The sequence below is a fragment of the Sinocyclocheilus grahami genome, unplaced genomic scaffold (assembly GCF_001515645.1).
Source record: "Sinocyclocheilus grahami isolate Dianchi unplaced genomic scaffold, SAMN03320097.WGS_v1.1 scaffold398.1, whole genome shotgun sequence".
Classification (NCBI taxonomy): Eukaryota; Metazoa; Chordata; class Actinopteri; order Cypriniformes; family Cyprinidae; genus Sinocyclocheilus; species Sinocyclocheilus grahami.
In genome coordinates, this window is record NW_015505577.1 from 1,161,037 (window position 1) to 1,174,092 (window position 13,056).

Here is a 13,056-nt window from a genome sequence, read left to right on the forward strand (position 1 = left end):
TTTTTGGATTGCATACCAAATACTAATGAATCCTGAAAATTCACTTTTTTAAAAATTAAACTTTACACTTAAATTATGTTAATAATGTCATTTATATTTATTTTTTATTATTTTACAATATAATATATTTTTGTTATAATTTTGGACAGATGGTCAGTTTAGCACAGGGCTAACATACTGCATGTGGATGACGATTCTGATTCAACATTTCCAAAGAAATAAATATACCCAACAAATAGTCTTGAAAACACATAATTTAATCAAAATCTCTGCAAGCACTTTAGTATGTCAACAAACACTTTATAAAGTGGAAATGTAGATGGAGAAATTGAGAAAATTAAATGGTTATAGTAATAATAATAAAAAACTTGGGGCAAAAACAAAAAAAACTAGTGCTGTCAAGCGATTAATCGCATACAAAATAAAAGTTTTTGTTTGCATAACATGTGTGTGTTCAGTGTATATTTATGTATATATATATATATATATATAAATACACACACATACAGTATATATTTACACGCATTTACATGTTTATATTTATATTCATATAATTTATATTCTAAATAAATATATTTAATATATAAACAGCATATTTTTCTGAAATATATACATGCATGTGTGTGTATTTTTATATACATAATAAATATACACAGCATACATACATATACTATGTAAACAAAAACTTTTATTTTGGATGTGATTAATCACGATTAATCATTTGACAGCACTAAAAAAAAAAAAAGCTTAATGTTCTGTAAACAATCAGCAACTTTTTAGCTACTGGCCCTGATCAGGATCTTATTTGTGTGTCTTTATAGGGACATTTAGGAATAAATGAACAAGTGACCATTTATTATTTGCAGTGTATATTTTGTGATCACCATTAGCATTTAAAGCTATCTGATACCAAAACTCCAATTCTTAAGCTGAATGTGCCAGAAAATAGTCCCGAATGACTGAATCAATGTGTATAAACAGGTACATGTGAATCTGTATGGCTGCCAGACTCATGTCTTATCTGAGCCCCAGCAGAACTTTACTGTGTGAGAGGCTCATAAATATAGTGGCTCAGCAAACACTGCTTACATATGGAATGCATATGTTCTTCATGGATGATGCTCCTCATTTCCCCAGTGACAGCCTGACAGAGAAGACAAATGCAGAGATTACCGCTGAGGGAACCATGCTAACATATGGGCATTAATATAAACAGAAAATAATATTTTAAGTAACAGAGTTTTGGGCAAAACACGCATATGTGTTTAGCCCATTCAGTATTTACGTTTAAGGGGGGACTATGTGAGAATAGTATTAGACTCTGTTAGGTCAAGTTGCCCTTGCACTGCTCTGCTCTCAGATCAGAGAACAACACACTTCATGAGAAGATTTTCCTTTTTTTTTTTTACAGCTGGGAATGTTTCAGTTAGTTTTGAAGATCATGGTTGATTGTGGAAAGGAGAAGCAATGCTTAGAAGTATGTAAGGATCATTGGTTAGGATCTTACTTGTTGAAAGAGCTGTCTTGGAGGTTCAAAACGAGGCTGTCTGCACTCAGGTACACCTTGTTCTGAGAAGCTGAAACCTGGTGATAAGATATACACAGATTATGAGACAAGAACATTTTAAAATACCATACTAATATATACTATATTTTATATAACATAATATACTAAATACTATACATTACACTATATTCTATATTTTAATACATACTAATATAGCATTTACTGTAGAGACGGTTAGTCGGTTAAAATAACTGACTAGGTTGGCTTAATTTGACCTATCTAATGTGATTAAATTCATCTCTATTTTGACTAATTTTTTTATTGGACTTTCAAAAGTGAAGACTTAAGGTAATAAATCTTGCAACTAGATGCGTTTATTTGATCATGCAGTATAATATTTTTTGAAACCATGTTATATGATGGCTTTTTTCCACTTACAATGTTTAGGCAGGACTGAGTGCATATACTGTGCAATAATAGGCAAGTCATTCGGCCCTTGTCTTCATGTTTTGCTCATGTAAGGCTATGGAACTGAGAGGAAAGCCCTACATGAAGTCTCTTCTGCTCACCAAGGCTACATCTAATTGAGTAAAAATACAATAAAAACAGTACTATTATGAAATATTATTACAATTTAAAATAACGGGTTTCTATTTGAATCTATTTTAAATATCTGATGGAAAAGCCGATCATAGCTGATTCAGAATTCAGATTTTCTTTTTTTACTAGCAACTTGGATTCTGATACTGATACTGATTTTTAAGCAAATTTATTTATTGGCTTTTTGCTTTATAACAAACAAACTGGCTTTAAACAAAAATATCTAGCCATTTGAAATTAGAGGCAACCACTGCATTTTAATCACGATCTGCACGGGCAGTTGTTTTTAATTTGATTTAGATTAATTTCAGGATTTAAAACAAAAACAGAATGGTCTGAATGAGACACACTCTCTGACAGCAGGTGACGCTTATGAACAGGGTTGCCAGGTTTTCGCAATAAAACTAGTCCAATCGCTTTTCGAGGGGGGTTCCCCTGTAAAAATCGTATTCGGGGGTAAAATACACGTTTTTCGGCGAGGATCTTCCAGTAAAATTCACATTCCAGGGACTAAATATCTCGTTATTGGGGTCGCTTCAACCCGCGGGTTGACAGTGTTGAATAACAACCCGCGGCAACAGTGTTAAAGTAGCCAAATTCCATGGGAAAACCGCCGACTTGGCAACACTGCTTATGAACCGACCGCAATATAGCGTTTCCTTGTTTACCGCTGTAAGAGTTGCGCTTTATACGGAGGAGAAGAAAATGCCATTGCCATCGAAACTTTTCTTAAGACAGTTCCCTTCAGTGATACATTAACCCATAAATGTAATGCATTTTTGTACTTATTTAACTTTTTTTTTTCGGGATCTACTGGGACAGTGATAAAGATCTACCAGTCGATCGTGATCGACGGGTTGGCGACCACTGATTTAATGCATCCTTGCTGAATAAAAATATTCTTTTTGATACTTTGATACTTTTAATACTTCATACTTGCCACAAATATTTCAATGGTAGTGCATCAACATCTGTTAATATAAGTCAACCAATGATTTCTTTGTTTGAAGTGTGTCTTACCGTTTTGGCAATATTTTGGGCTGCTCTGATACGTCTGAGTTTTAGGTAACCAGGGTTCTTCATAACAGCTTGACCCAACTGGAGTGCACAAACACACAAAAACAAAAGCAAATTACTCTGTACCCTTGGTTGAGCCTTTGTTTACCGTCAGCAGACAGCCATTGACCTGCGGCCCATTTTAGAAACAGAATTGCATCATATCAGCAGGAAAGTATCCAACTGCAAAGTCAGTTCTGAAGACACCCAAAGTTTAAATGCTGAACATGACAAATCGAATCGAAAGAACAACTGATAAATGTCCATAATGCACAAACAAAAAAAGAGAGAACAAATGCTTTCAAATATGTTTTGGTTGCTGATAGCTTGTTGAGAATGAGGGGGCAACAGTTCAAAATAGCCTAGATGTATGACTGCAACAACTGACTGTGGCTTAATTAGCACAGAAGCAGTATTCATTAATTATATGTGATAATTACAGTCATTTACCACTCACAGATCTAGAACATAATAACAGGGAATAATAATTATATGAAATGTGGTGCTTGTAGATGAAAATAGTGCATTTGGGACATTTTAGAGTAACCACGGAAACCCCTTATAGCTTGAATAAAACAAGAGACATTGTTATAATAATCGCCAATATGTGTGTTGAAGTGCAGCAACAGCATACCATTTTAGCAGCCTCCGCTTCACCCTCAGCCTGTATAATCTTCTGTCTCTGGTCCTGTTTGGCCTTCTCTACATAGAACTGAGCCCTTTGGGCCTCCTGCTGGGCTACATGTCAACAAGAGAGACAGGTTATTTAAAAGAAAAAGGTCTCGCACACAGATATTTTCCTTTTTCAACATGACATTTCATACAAACAGTTTTGTGCAAGTTGAATACTGTTATTTGGTCAACAGGGAATACTGTCATAGAATGACCAGAGTGCCCTCAAGTGGAGAGCATTAGGATAAGCAAATATTATTCTAAAAAATACTCAATGCTTTCAAGGATGCTTCTAAAACACTTCAGTCCATACGATAAGCTGATAATTATTTAAATTTTTTAATGGATTATAATCAGTGTCAAAATAATACATTTTGCAGTTTTTTTCTACAGCTGCAACTCTCACAAAGTGAAATAAAAAAAAAGAAATAAAAAAAGTATATTGCTTAAAAATTGAAAAGCAGACCTTGATACTATTTACAAAATGTAGTATTTACAACGTTGTCAGCAATATACACTACTATTCAAAACTTTGGGATCAGTTTTTTTTTCTTAAATACGCATTTAAAACTGATCAAAAGTGACAGTAAGCTTTTACACTGTTACAAAAGGTTTAGATTTTCAAATAAATGCTGTTCTCGGTCACTGTTGTGTTTATGTAGACAAGAAACACACTTGAATAAACATATCTGAGAACCACCGTATCAAGTTGTCCACAATCTAGTCAACAATATTTTGAATAATAAGAAAATACAAAAGAAAAGAATGACACTCATACAGTGTGAACTAGTGTGACGTGACAAGCTTGATAATTGAAAAGCAGACCTTGATACTATTTACAAAATGTAGTATTTACAACGTTGTCAGCAATATACACTACTATTCAAAACTTTGGGATCAGTTTTTTTTTCTTAAATACGCATTTAAAACTGATCAAAAGTGACAGTAAGCTTTTACACTGTTACAAAAGGTTTAGATTTTCAAATAAATGCTGTTCTCGGTCACTGTTGTGTTTATGTAGACAAGAAACACACTTGAATAAACATATCTGAGAACCACCGTATCAAGTTGTCCACAATCTAGTCAACAATATTTTGAATAATAAGAAAATACAAAGAAAAGAATGACACTCATACAGTGTGAACTAGTGTGACGTGACAAGCTTGAACATCGCCATGGAAATAGGAAAGTGATATCTAGAATGCTGCTTTTAGAGCAGTTATTAAAACAAAAACAATAATGGTTTGTTTAAAAACTACCATGGATAAAGCAATAAAACAAGAGTTTTAAGGTAATATAGTATATGGAGTTTGTTATTGTCATCAACCAAACCGTGACCAGTTTTTATACCTAAAAAAAAATTTAGGCCTCTAATAGGCAATTTTAGCCAGGCCCTACACAGGAAAGTAAACAGGAAAGTAATCTGCAGCACATACTTGCGTTAATGTTTGGTACATGATATGATTAATGAAAATATAACCTCTGGATTATAGTGTAGGATGTTTGCTGTTAAAATGTTAAATGATGCACCCGTTTTGGTGCAACATTCACATTTTATGTGTTATATCTAAAATTTTCTTAATAGCAGAGACCAGGGGGGTATTCCGGAAAGCAGGTTATGTGACATACCTGGGTATGTGTAAGGGTAAGTAAGTAGATAAACTCAGCATGTTACCCTTGGGAGATATCATCAAGAAACATGGTGCTAGCTTTCACTGTTATGCTGATGGTACACAGCTCTATATTTCTTTGTGGCCCGATGAAACCTACAAATTTGCAAAACTAACGGAATGCATAGTTGATATAAAAAAACTGGATGACTAGTAATTTCCTAATGCTAAATTCTGATAAAGAAAAAGTGCACTTTAAATACCCGGATGATGCACTTAAATAACCGAAAAAATGAAGTGTGGAATGTTGGACACTTCATGCACTCAATTGTCGCAGCTTTAATTACATACCGAAGGGGGAGGGGCTATGAGACTCCAATTATGAATGACAAAATAACCATAAATAATTCATACTATACATGGTTGAGTACATAGTGCATAAGTACATAGTGTATGAGTGCGTAGTGTATAGTGCGCATTAGCAAATAATAAATGAAAAACTGACCATAAAAACAGTATTTTCCAGTCAAGATGGTAAACATTATATTTTTACCAAGTTCAAGGGGATACCCATATGTTTGGATTGTTTGGAAATCTGTATTTTATTTAAATCGTCATCATACTACTGCTCACAAACAACGGGGAAGCCAGAGTTGCCCTTGCCTCAAATTTCAAAGGTAAAATTCAGTCAACAAAAGCTTTTTGCCAAATGCATTTCGGACCCCCCCCGGACCCCCCAATACAGTAAAACTGTACATTTTAGAGTGGCCTTTTATTGTGGTCAGCCTAAGGCACACCTGTGCAATAATCATGCTGTCTAATCAGCATCTTGATATTCCACACCTGGTTTAAAGGCTGAAATGTGAAGTGCAGATCTTAAAAAGGTCTTACATTTGCAGATACCAGGTTATTTTATGGTACCATTTGGAATAACAATTTTTTTTTAATAAGCCCTTTTTAACTGTCCTCTTAGGTTGTTTTGAGAATGTTCTGTAGGCCACTAATTAAAAAAGGATCTCTGTACATTTGTTTGTTGCAAATTTACAGACAATGCAATTGAGATTTTACATATAAGTTTACATTGGCTTGTTGGGGTAATATTTCTGTCCACTGGCAACAAAGTTTTCCTTCTGAATTAGCATAACTGCACAAGTTTTATAGTTAATAAAAATCTTTAAAAACAAATTACATTAGTTACACTTTAATTTTCTTCAATAAAAAGGAAATTGAGTAATACGGTGTAAAACATGTGTGGTTGTGGATTAGTAATCTGGCCCCTTGGTATAAAGGAGAAAAAATGCTGTCCCTCGTCACTATCAAAGTTGCTCATCCATGACCTAGAATATCAAAGTCAACTGCGGGCGGCAGATCCTTTTCCTATTTAGCGCCCAAATTCTGGAACAATCTACCTAGCATTGTCCGTGAGGCAGACACTGTCAGTTTAAATCTAGGTTAAAGACCCATCTCTTTAACTTGGCATACACATAATACACTATCACATTTCTATAATTCAAATCCGTTAAAGGATTGTTAGGCTGCATTAATTAGGTCAACTGGAACCGGGAACACTTCCCATAACAACCGATGTACTCGTTACATCGTAAGAAGAATGGCTAATATCTACGCTAATATTAGTCTCTTTCATTCTTACTCCGAGGTCACTGTATAGCCACCAGATCCAGTCCAGATGGTGGATCAGCACCTAGAGATGACCTCTACAGCCCTGAATTTCAGCGGAGACCACGTCAACTAGATGAGCCCGAGAGACAGATCCCCTGTGAAGACCTCGTCACCTTGACGACCATCGGCAAAGACCACGAAAACCAGACAAGACCTCTGCACCTGTGTTGCAGCCTGGAATTAAACCACGTCATGCTGGTTTCGTCTGGCCAGAGGAGAACTGGCCCCCCGACTGAGCCTGGTTTCTCCCACGGTTTTAGTCCATTTCTGTCACCGATGGAGTTTTGGTTCCTTGCCACTGTCACCTTTGGCTTGCTTAGTTGGGGACGCTTGACTGATTGCACAGACACTATTGGAAGAGAGCTGAACTGGATGATGACAACACTGAATCATCAATGAGGTTATGTTTCGGAGTTAGTTTATTTCAGAGCTATCAGCGAATATTGACGAGACTCCAGTGGACATGGTAGATTGCGCACAATATATATTATAATTATATATTATTACAATATAGCAATAAAGTTAAATACTATACAAATATATTATAAAGCACTATTATAAGTGATAAGGTAATATTTAATTTGTATCGTTATATATTAATTATAAAGCACTATTAACAAGATATATTTATTCTAATATATTCATTCATCTCACACAGGGATCTGCATTTAAACTTTTTTTTTCTCTCTCTTTGCAACAGGACATTTTCTATACCGTATTTCTATTAAAAAAAATACATTATTATATTATACAGGGGTTAAAGCAAAAAAAAAATCCCGAGCCTGAACTTTTCCCTGGGGGCGGGGCAGCACACACAAAGCATGCAATGACTGTGGCAACTTTAACGTTTGAAAGGATACTATGGCCAATTTATTGCTTTCTTTATTCAAACATTTTTTTTTCATGAATATATGATTGACCTGAAGAATGAAAGCTGTACCATACACTTGGAAAATTATGAGCTATATCACCGCTTATCGACACTAGGGGTGTTTACAATACACTTAGCTCATGAGATGAGACAAAATACAGATACTTGGTTCACTAGAACGTGACAATATTTTAATACTATTTTAAAGAAATTTTCAATGACAAAACATTTGTCTTTTAATGACAAAAAGTAAAACAATGCAGTTGTATTTAGAAATATTTTAACTAATCGAGGGCTGTAACTAATTATTATTTTGGTAATCAAGTAATCTACGGATTATTTTGACAACAGAGTAATCTGATATTTTTTAGTAACAAACAGACCTAAGTGAAAACCAGGCTTTAGTATGACTATTTACATATAAACTAACGATGAGGCAAGAATAATTGGCTCAAATAAAATACCAAAACCAAGAAATTACATGATTGTATTGAACAACTGTTAAAATACATAATGTAATATGCCTATACATAATATGAACATAACCAACTTAAGTACATTATGTATTAAAACAAATACTTGCAGAGGGCGCCAACGGCCTGGTGACGTTTCACTTTACAGCGTGATTAAACGATGTTTAAATCCATTTAATTTTAATATTTGGCCACATGCAGAAACTTTTATTTTGAAATCGCGATGTACAATGCATGGCATATTTAGACATAGGTTGATGTATTCTCCTGTGTTGGCAAAGGTTTATAAATGATTTACGTTACAAATCTAGTGAGATAATGCACACTGTTTTTCCAGATGAACGTTAAGCCATTCAAATTCACGGCATATGCAGAGGAAGAGTTTAGCCCCTTTCACACGTACAGTACTGGTAAATTACCGGTAAGTTACCATTAATAAATCATGTGTGAACAGGACCTTTTCAAAAATCCCGGTTAATTTTATGGAGATGACATGATTACTCTGAGCTGTTTACAAAGCTCCGCTGCTTTTTAAGGAGTTATTCTATGTAAATATGCACTAGATGGACATCTTTGACCATTGCGCCTCGCAGCTTTTTGTCGCACTTCTCCATTCATCAGGGCTCTGCAGTTGGATACTATTATGCGCGCCTCGTGTTTATAAGAGCAAAACATTCTGATTGGCTAGTAATGTTAGTTTGGTTGAGAGTGAAAGCTGTGCTCCTCTCATAGCATTGGTGGGCGAACTCATGGACTCGAAAGTGATATCAATCAACAAGATTTCATTTTTTTTTTAAATGTAGGACTATTTTTTTCCGTAGCCAAACGCTGCACGCCAGAGATCCGGCACGGTGCTGGAGAACTTTAAGCCCTGAGCATCAAACAAACAATATAATTCTTATTCTCAGTGATTAAAGATTTAATGAAAAGATTGAAAAATGACTGCACAACCACCAATTAGGTGGTGATATGCACTAAGTATGTAAAAGGCCATTGAACAAAAAAAGTAGTAGTATGGCGTGCTTTTTCTTAGCGTTCATTTCCACAGTGACTAGTCAATTCGTCTCTCTGTTGAGAATGTCTTGTGTGTTAACCGTGAACATACTCTGAGTTGACTGAACTTACTTCCGGACACGTTTTTGGAATCAGCATACCTCAAGTAAGTAAAGTTTGGGTTAATCAACCGAGACGTCATGGTATATGTGACAGTAAGTTAACCTTGCTTCCTGGAATACCCCCCAGATGATCTTATGGAGTATTTATATTTGTTGGGTAAGATTCAAGACAAAGAGTGTGGGATTTAGACAGGTCAACGTAAGGCTATTGTGTGTGTCAAACTGACTTTATGAGGAGGCTTGTCTTATTTATCAAATGTAAACACGTCATATTATTAGGTCATTTTTGTTGGATTAGGATGCTTCGTTTAGACTAGTTTAGGGTACACAATATGTATCATCATTATCAAGAGGGCATAATAGGGTGCATAGATTATGTATTTCGGTACTACTAACCGACTTGTTTGGCCTCCACAGCAGCAGTGTACTCTTTGCTGAAGCTGAGCTCTGTGATGGCCACGTCGTCCAGGATGATGTTAAAGTCTTTAGCTCTTTCGATTAGATCTCGCCTTATAAGTAGTGACACCTGAACACCAAAACAAAACAACACATAAATAACAGCTAAGGCTCATTTTCTCAGTAACTGATCAAATCATCAACAGACATGCAGATAAAATAAGGTCCATAAGTGAAAGTGCTTATGCTTAGAATTGTTCTTACTTACAAAGTTTTTCAGTATATAAATGTCCTAGTATTTGCTATGTCCTTCTTATGCTTTAGTGACAGTAACATTTGAGCTGACATGAAGTCTACAAGTTTGTGTAAAACTCATGTTACCCAACTCAAACTTATGTAGATTCGATAATGTTCAACATAAGTGCTTCAATAGAATGCCATACTTTCAATGTGGTCCTTTGGACCCCACTGTAGAAACACTGTAATACATTTTGGTCACAAGTCTTAATTTCTAGACCTGACCAAACAAGCAGATATTTTAATATGAAATATTTCATCTAGTGTGTCTCGGCTCTTGTTCCATCTTGTCCCAGCTCTTGTTTTAGATGAGTGTGTGAAATATCGGTCAGTTTTTGTAAACAGCTCTGTAACTAAGTTAAGGCAGAGCTTCTTAGCCTTTGCTGAAAGTTAATCATTTTTGTCTCACACCAGGATCAGACCTGAGAAGCTGCTGACAGTGTTAAGGTCAAAGGTCAGGGACAGAAGGTGAATGTATGGGTTAGGAATGAATCTTGGGGTTATAACAGAATCTGTAATAAGATAAATACCTGATGATATTGATCCTATTCTTTAGGGAATATGACATCAGGTTATCTATTCTATGAGCATGTCGTTCAAAACCTGTGTATGACTGACTGACTTCCATTCAGAACAAAAAAAAGACATTTTGAATGTGTTCACATTGCTCTTTTCCATGTAAGTGAAATGGGACTGAGGTTACCAAGCTCCAAAAAATATCCCAAAATAGCACCATTCCTGAACCTGATTGTGAGACGAAGAGGAGATCAACTAATGATACAAATAATATTCTTCAACACAACCACAGGTCTATGGTAACTGTAAAATGACTGTAAAAACATGATTTAAACAATTTTATAGTTCAAATAATACAGTTTTGACAAAAATGTATTGACAAAGTTTTGTAAAATGATCAACTTCACACTTCTTAGGAAAGTGATTATTTGTTTTATATATTATTGGTCTGAACATAAATGGTAGAGGGCCTGAATGAAAATGCAGAAATATAGCAGTTACCATGTACAAAAATCAGTCCTGCACTAATAAAGACCATTCTATAATAAAGGCATTCTCTTGCACTGGTTTGCTAAGATGAACAGCCAATTAGAGTGAACTCTCCCACAGATGGGCTCCACCACTGATTCAACATGCCCAACAGTCACTGAACGACAACCAAACATTGCTGAAACCTGACTGCTGACTTGGTGAATCACGGCCTTCAGTCTTCATACTGTACCTGAGCTCTCTGTGTGATCAGTTGGGAGGCATTGAACTTGGCCACCACGCTCTTCAGCACCTCATTGACGACAGAAGGAAGCACACGTTCATCATAGTCTTTCCCCAGCTGCTGGTACATGATCGGCAGTTTGGAGGCAATGGGCCGAGATAGCACACGAAGACCTATGTTTACCATCTGAAGATCTGTGATGGACAGTCACATGAACTCTTTTAAGTGGCACACTCTTAACATGTTGGTTATTGAGTATGGCAACAGTGAGAGACAGAGTATGTTGCCTAGCAACATCATTTGGAACCTCTATCAAGCCAAAGTTTAACATTTATTGCATTTATGAGAATCTGGTTCAAGGTCACCTTTGCTTCCAGTGAGGGATGAAATCTTCCTGGGCCTAGCTCGAATATCATAGATGATGGGGTACTGGAACCACGGCATTCTAAATGTAAGACAGACTTATTAAGGGAACAGTTTACTGCAAAATGTAACTTTTCACATCATTTGCTCCCTCTCATGTTGTTCTGACCACATATTTTCTTTCTTGTGTGAAGCATAAAGTGAGAAGTTTAGGCAGAATGCCTAATTAACTTATTCTGCCAAGCTCCAAAAAAGCACATTTAAAGGAACAGTTGTGGATTGTGGATTATTTTGATCAGCTATTTGGACTCTCACTTTGATGGCACCATCAAAAATGAGATGGAGCCCAATGAAGAAACAAACTCATCTACATTTTGGATGGCCTGAGGATGAGTAAATTTCCATTTTTGGGTAAACTATTCCTTTAAAGTACAATAAAAGTAGTTAAATTCTTCAAAAGTTATACAATAACTCTGTGTGAGTGAGGACTAGCAAGTATTAAATAATCAACCAAAAAGTTCTGTGAGCTGAGGTGAAGATAACGTTAAGTGAACTTTATACTGCTGTTTTAAAAGTCTGGAATCAATAAGATTTTTTTTTTTTAAAGATTTACAATAAGTTTTTTTGAGAACCAAATCAGCCAATTAGAATAATTTCTGAAAGGATCATGTGACACTGAAGAGTAATGGCTGTTGAATATTCAGCTTTGTCATGACTGGAATATATCGAAAAAAGAAAAAAAAAATCAAATAGAAAAAAAGTTCTTCTATATTATAACAACATTTCAGAATTTAAAAAAAAAAAAAAGTTTTTGAGTGTACTTTTTTTTTGCTATTATAATGAAAGATCATGGCTCTAATGACAACCATTGTGTTTATTGTACCTGAAGTGCAATCCTTCTGCAAGCACAGTGTCCATCTGCATCCCTCCAATTCTGCTGAAGATAACGGCTCTCTGGCCACCCTCCACTACACACACAGCAAAACACAATTAGTTATTAAACTTCCAATACACCATGAATATTCCCCTTTTGCGTTCCACACAAGAAATTTGTATGGGTTTAGAACACGTGACTTACTAAATAGTGACAGAATTATTGTTTTGGTGTGAACTTTATTTTATTATTTAATTTTGCTAACTTAAAATAGTCCATCCTAATGAGAGGGGGGGGGGGGGGGGGGGGGGGTG

The 13,056-nt window shown here is 35.5% G+C and overlaps 1 protein-coding gene across 1 annotated transcript; it reads right to left on the reverse strand.

Annotated features, from left to right (window-relative positions):
- Positions 1 to 700: 700 nt before the first annotated feature.
- LOC107550445 (prohibitin-2-like) lies at positions 701 to 13,036 on the reverse strand. The gene is made up of 8 exons (XM_016231723.1): positions 12,752 to 13,036; positions 11,871 to 11,950; positions 11,515 to 11,699; positions 9,981 to 10,110; positions 3,798 to 3,901; positions 3,128 to 3,205; positions 1,508 to 1,584; positions 701 to 1,144 (listed from the first exon to the last, which is right to left on the reverse strand). Exons 1-8 carry the CDS (start codon positions 12,790 to 12,792, stop codon positions 1,126 to 1,128), a joined length of 714 nt encoding a protein of 237 aa, XP_016087209.1. The 5' UTR covers positions 12,793 to 13,036; the 3' UTR covers positions 701 to 1,125.
- Positions 13,037 to 13,056: the final 20 nt, after the last annotated feature.

Bases quoted from the DNA above. Each gene is read 5' to 3' on its own strand.
- LOC107550445 (XM_016231723.1), bottom strand. From the start codon at position 12,792: ATGCAGATGGACACTGTGCTTGCAGAAGGATTGCACTTCAG. The intron at 3,902-9,980 runs GTTAGTAGTACC...GTTGACATGTAG, and splicing joins TGTGGAGGCCAAACAAGTCG to CCCAGCAGGAGGCCCAAAGG. The intron at 1,585-3,127 runs GTAAGACACACT...TCTTATCACCAG, and splicing joins CCCAAAATATTGCCAAAACG to GTTTCAGCTTCTCAGAACAA.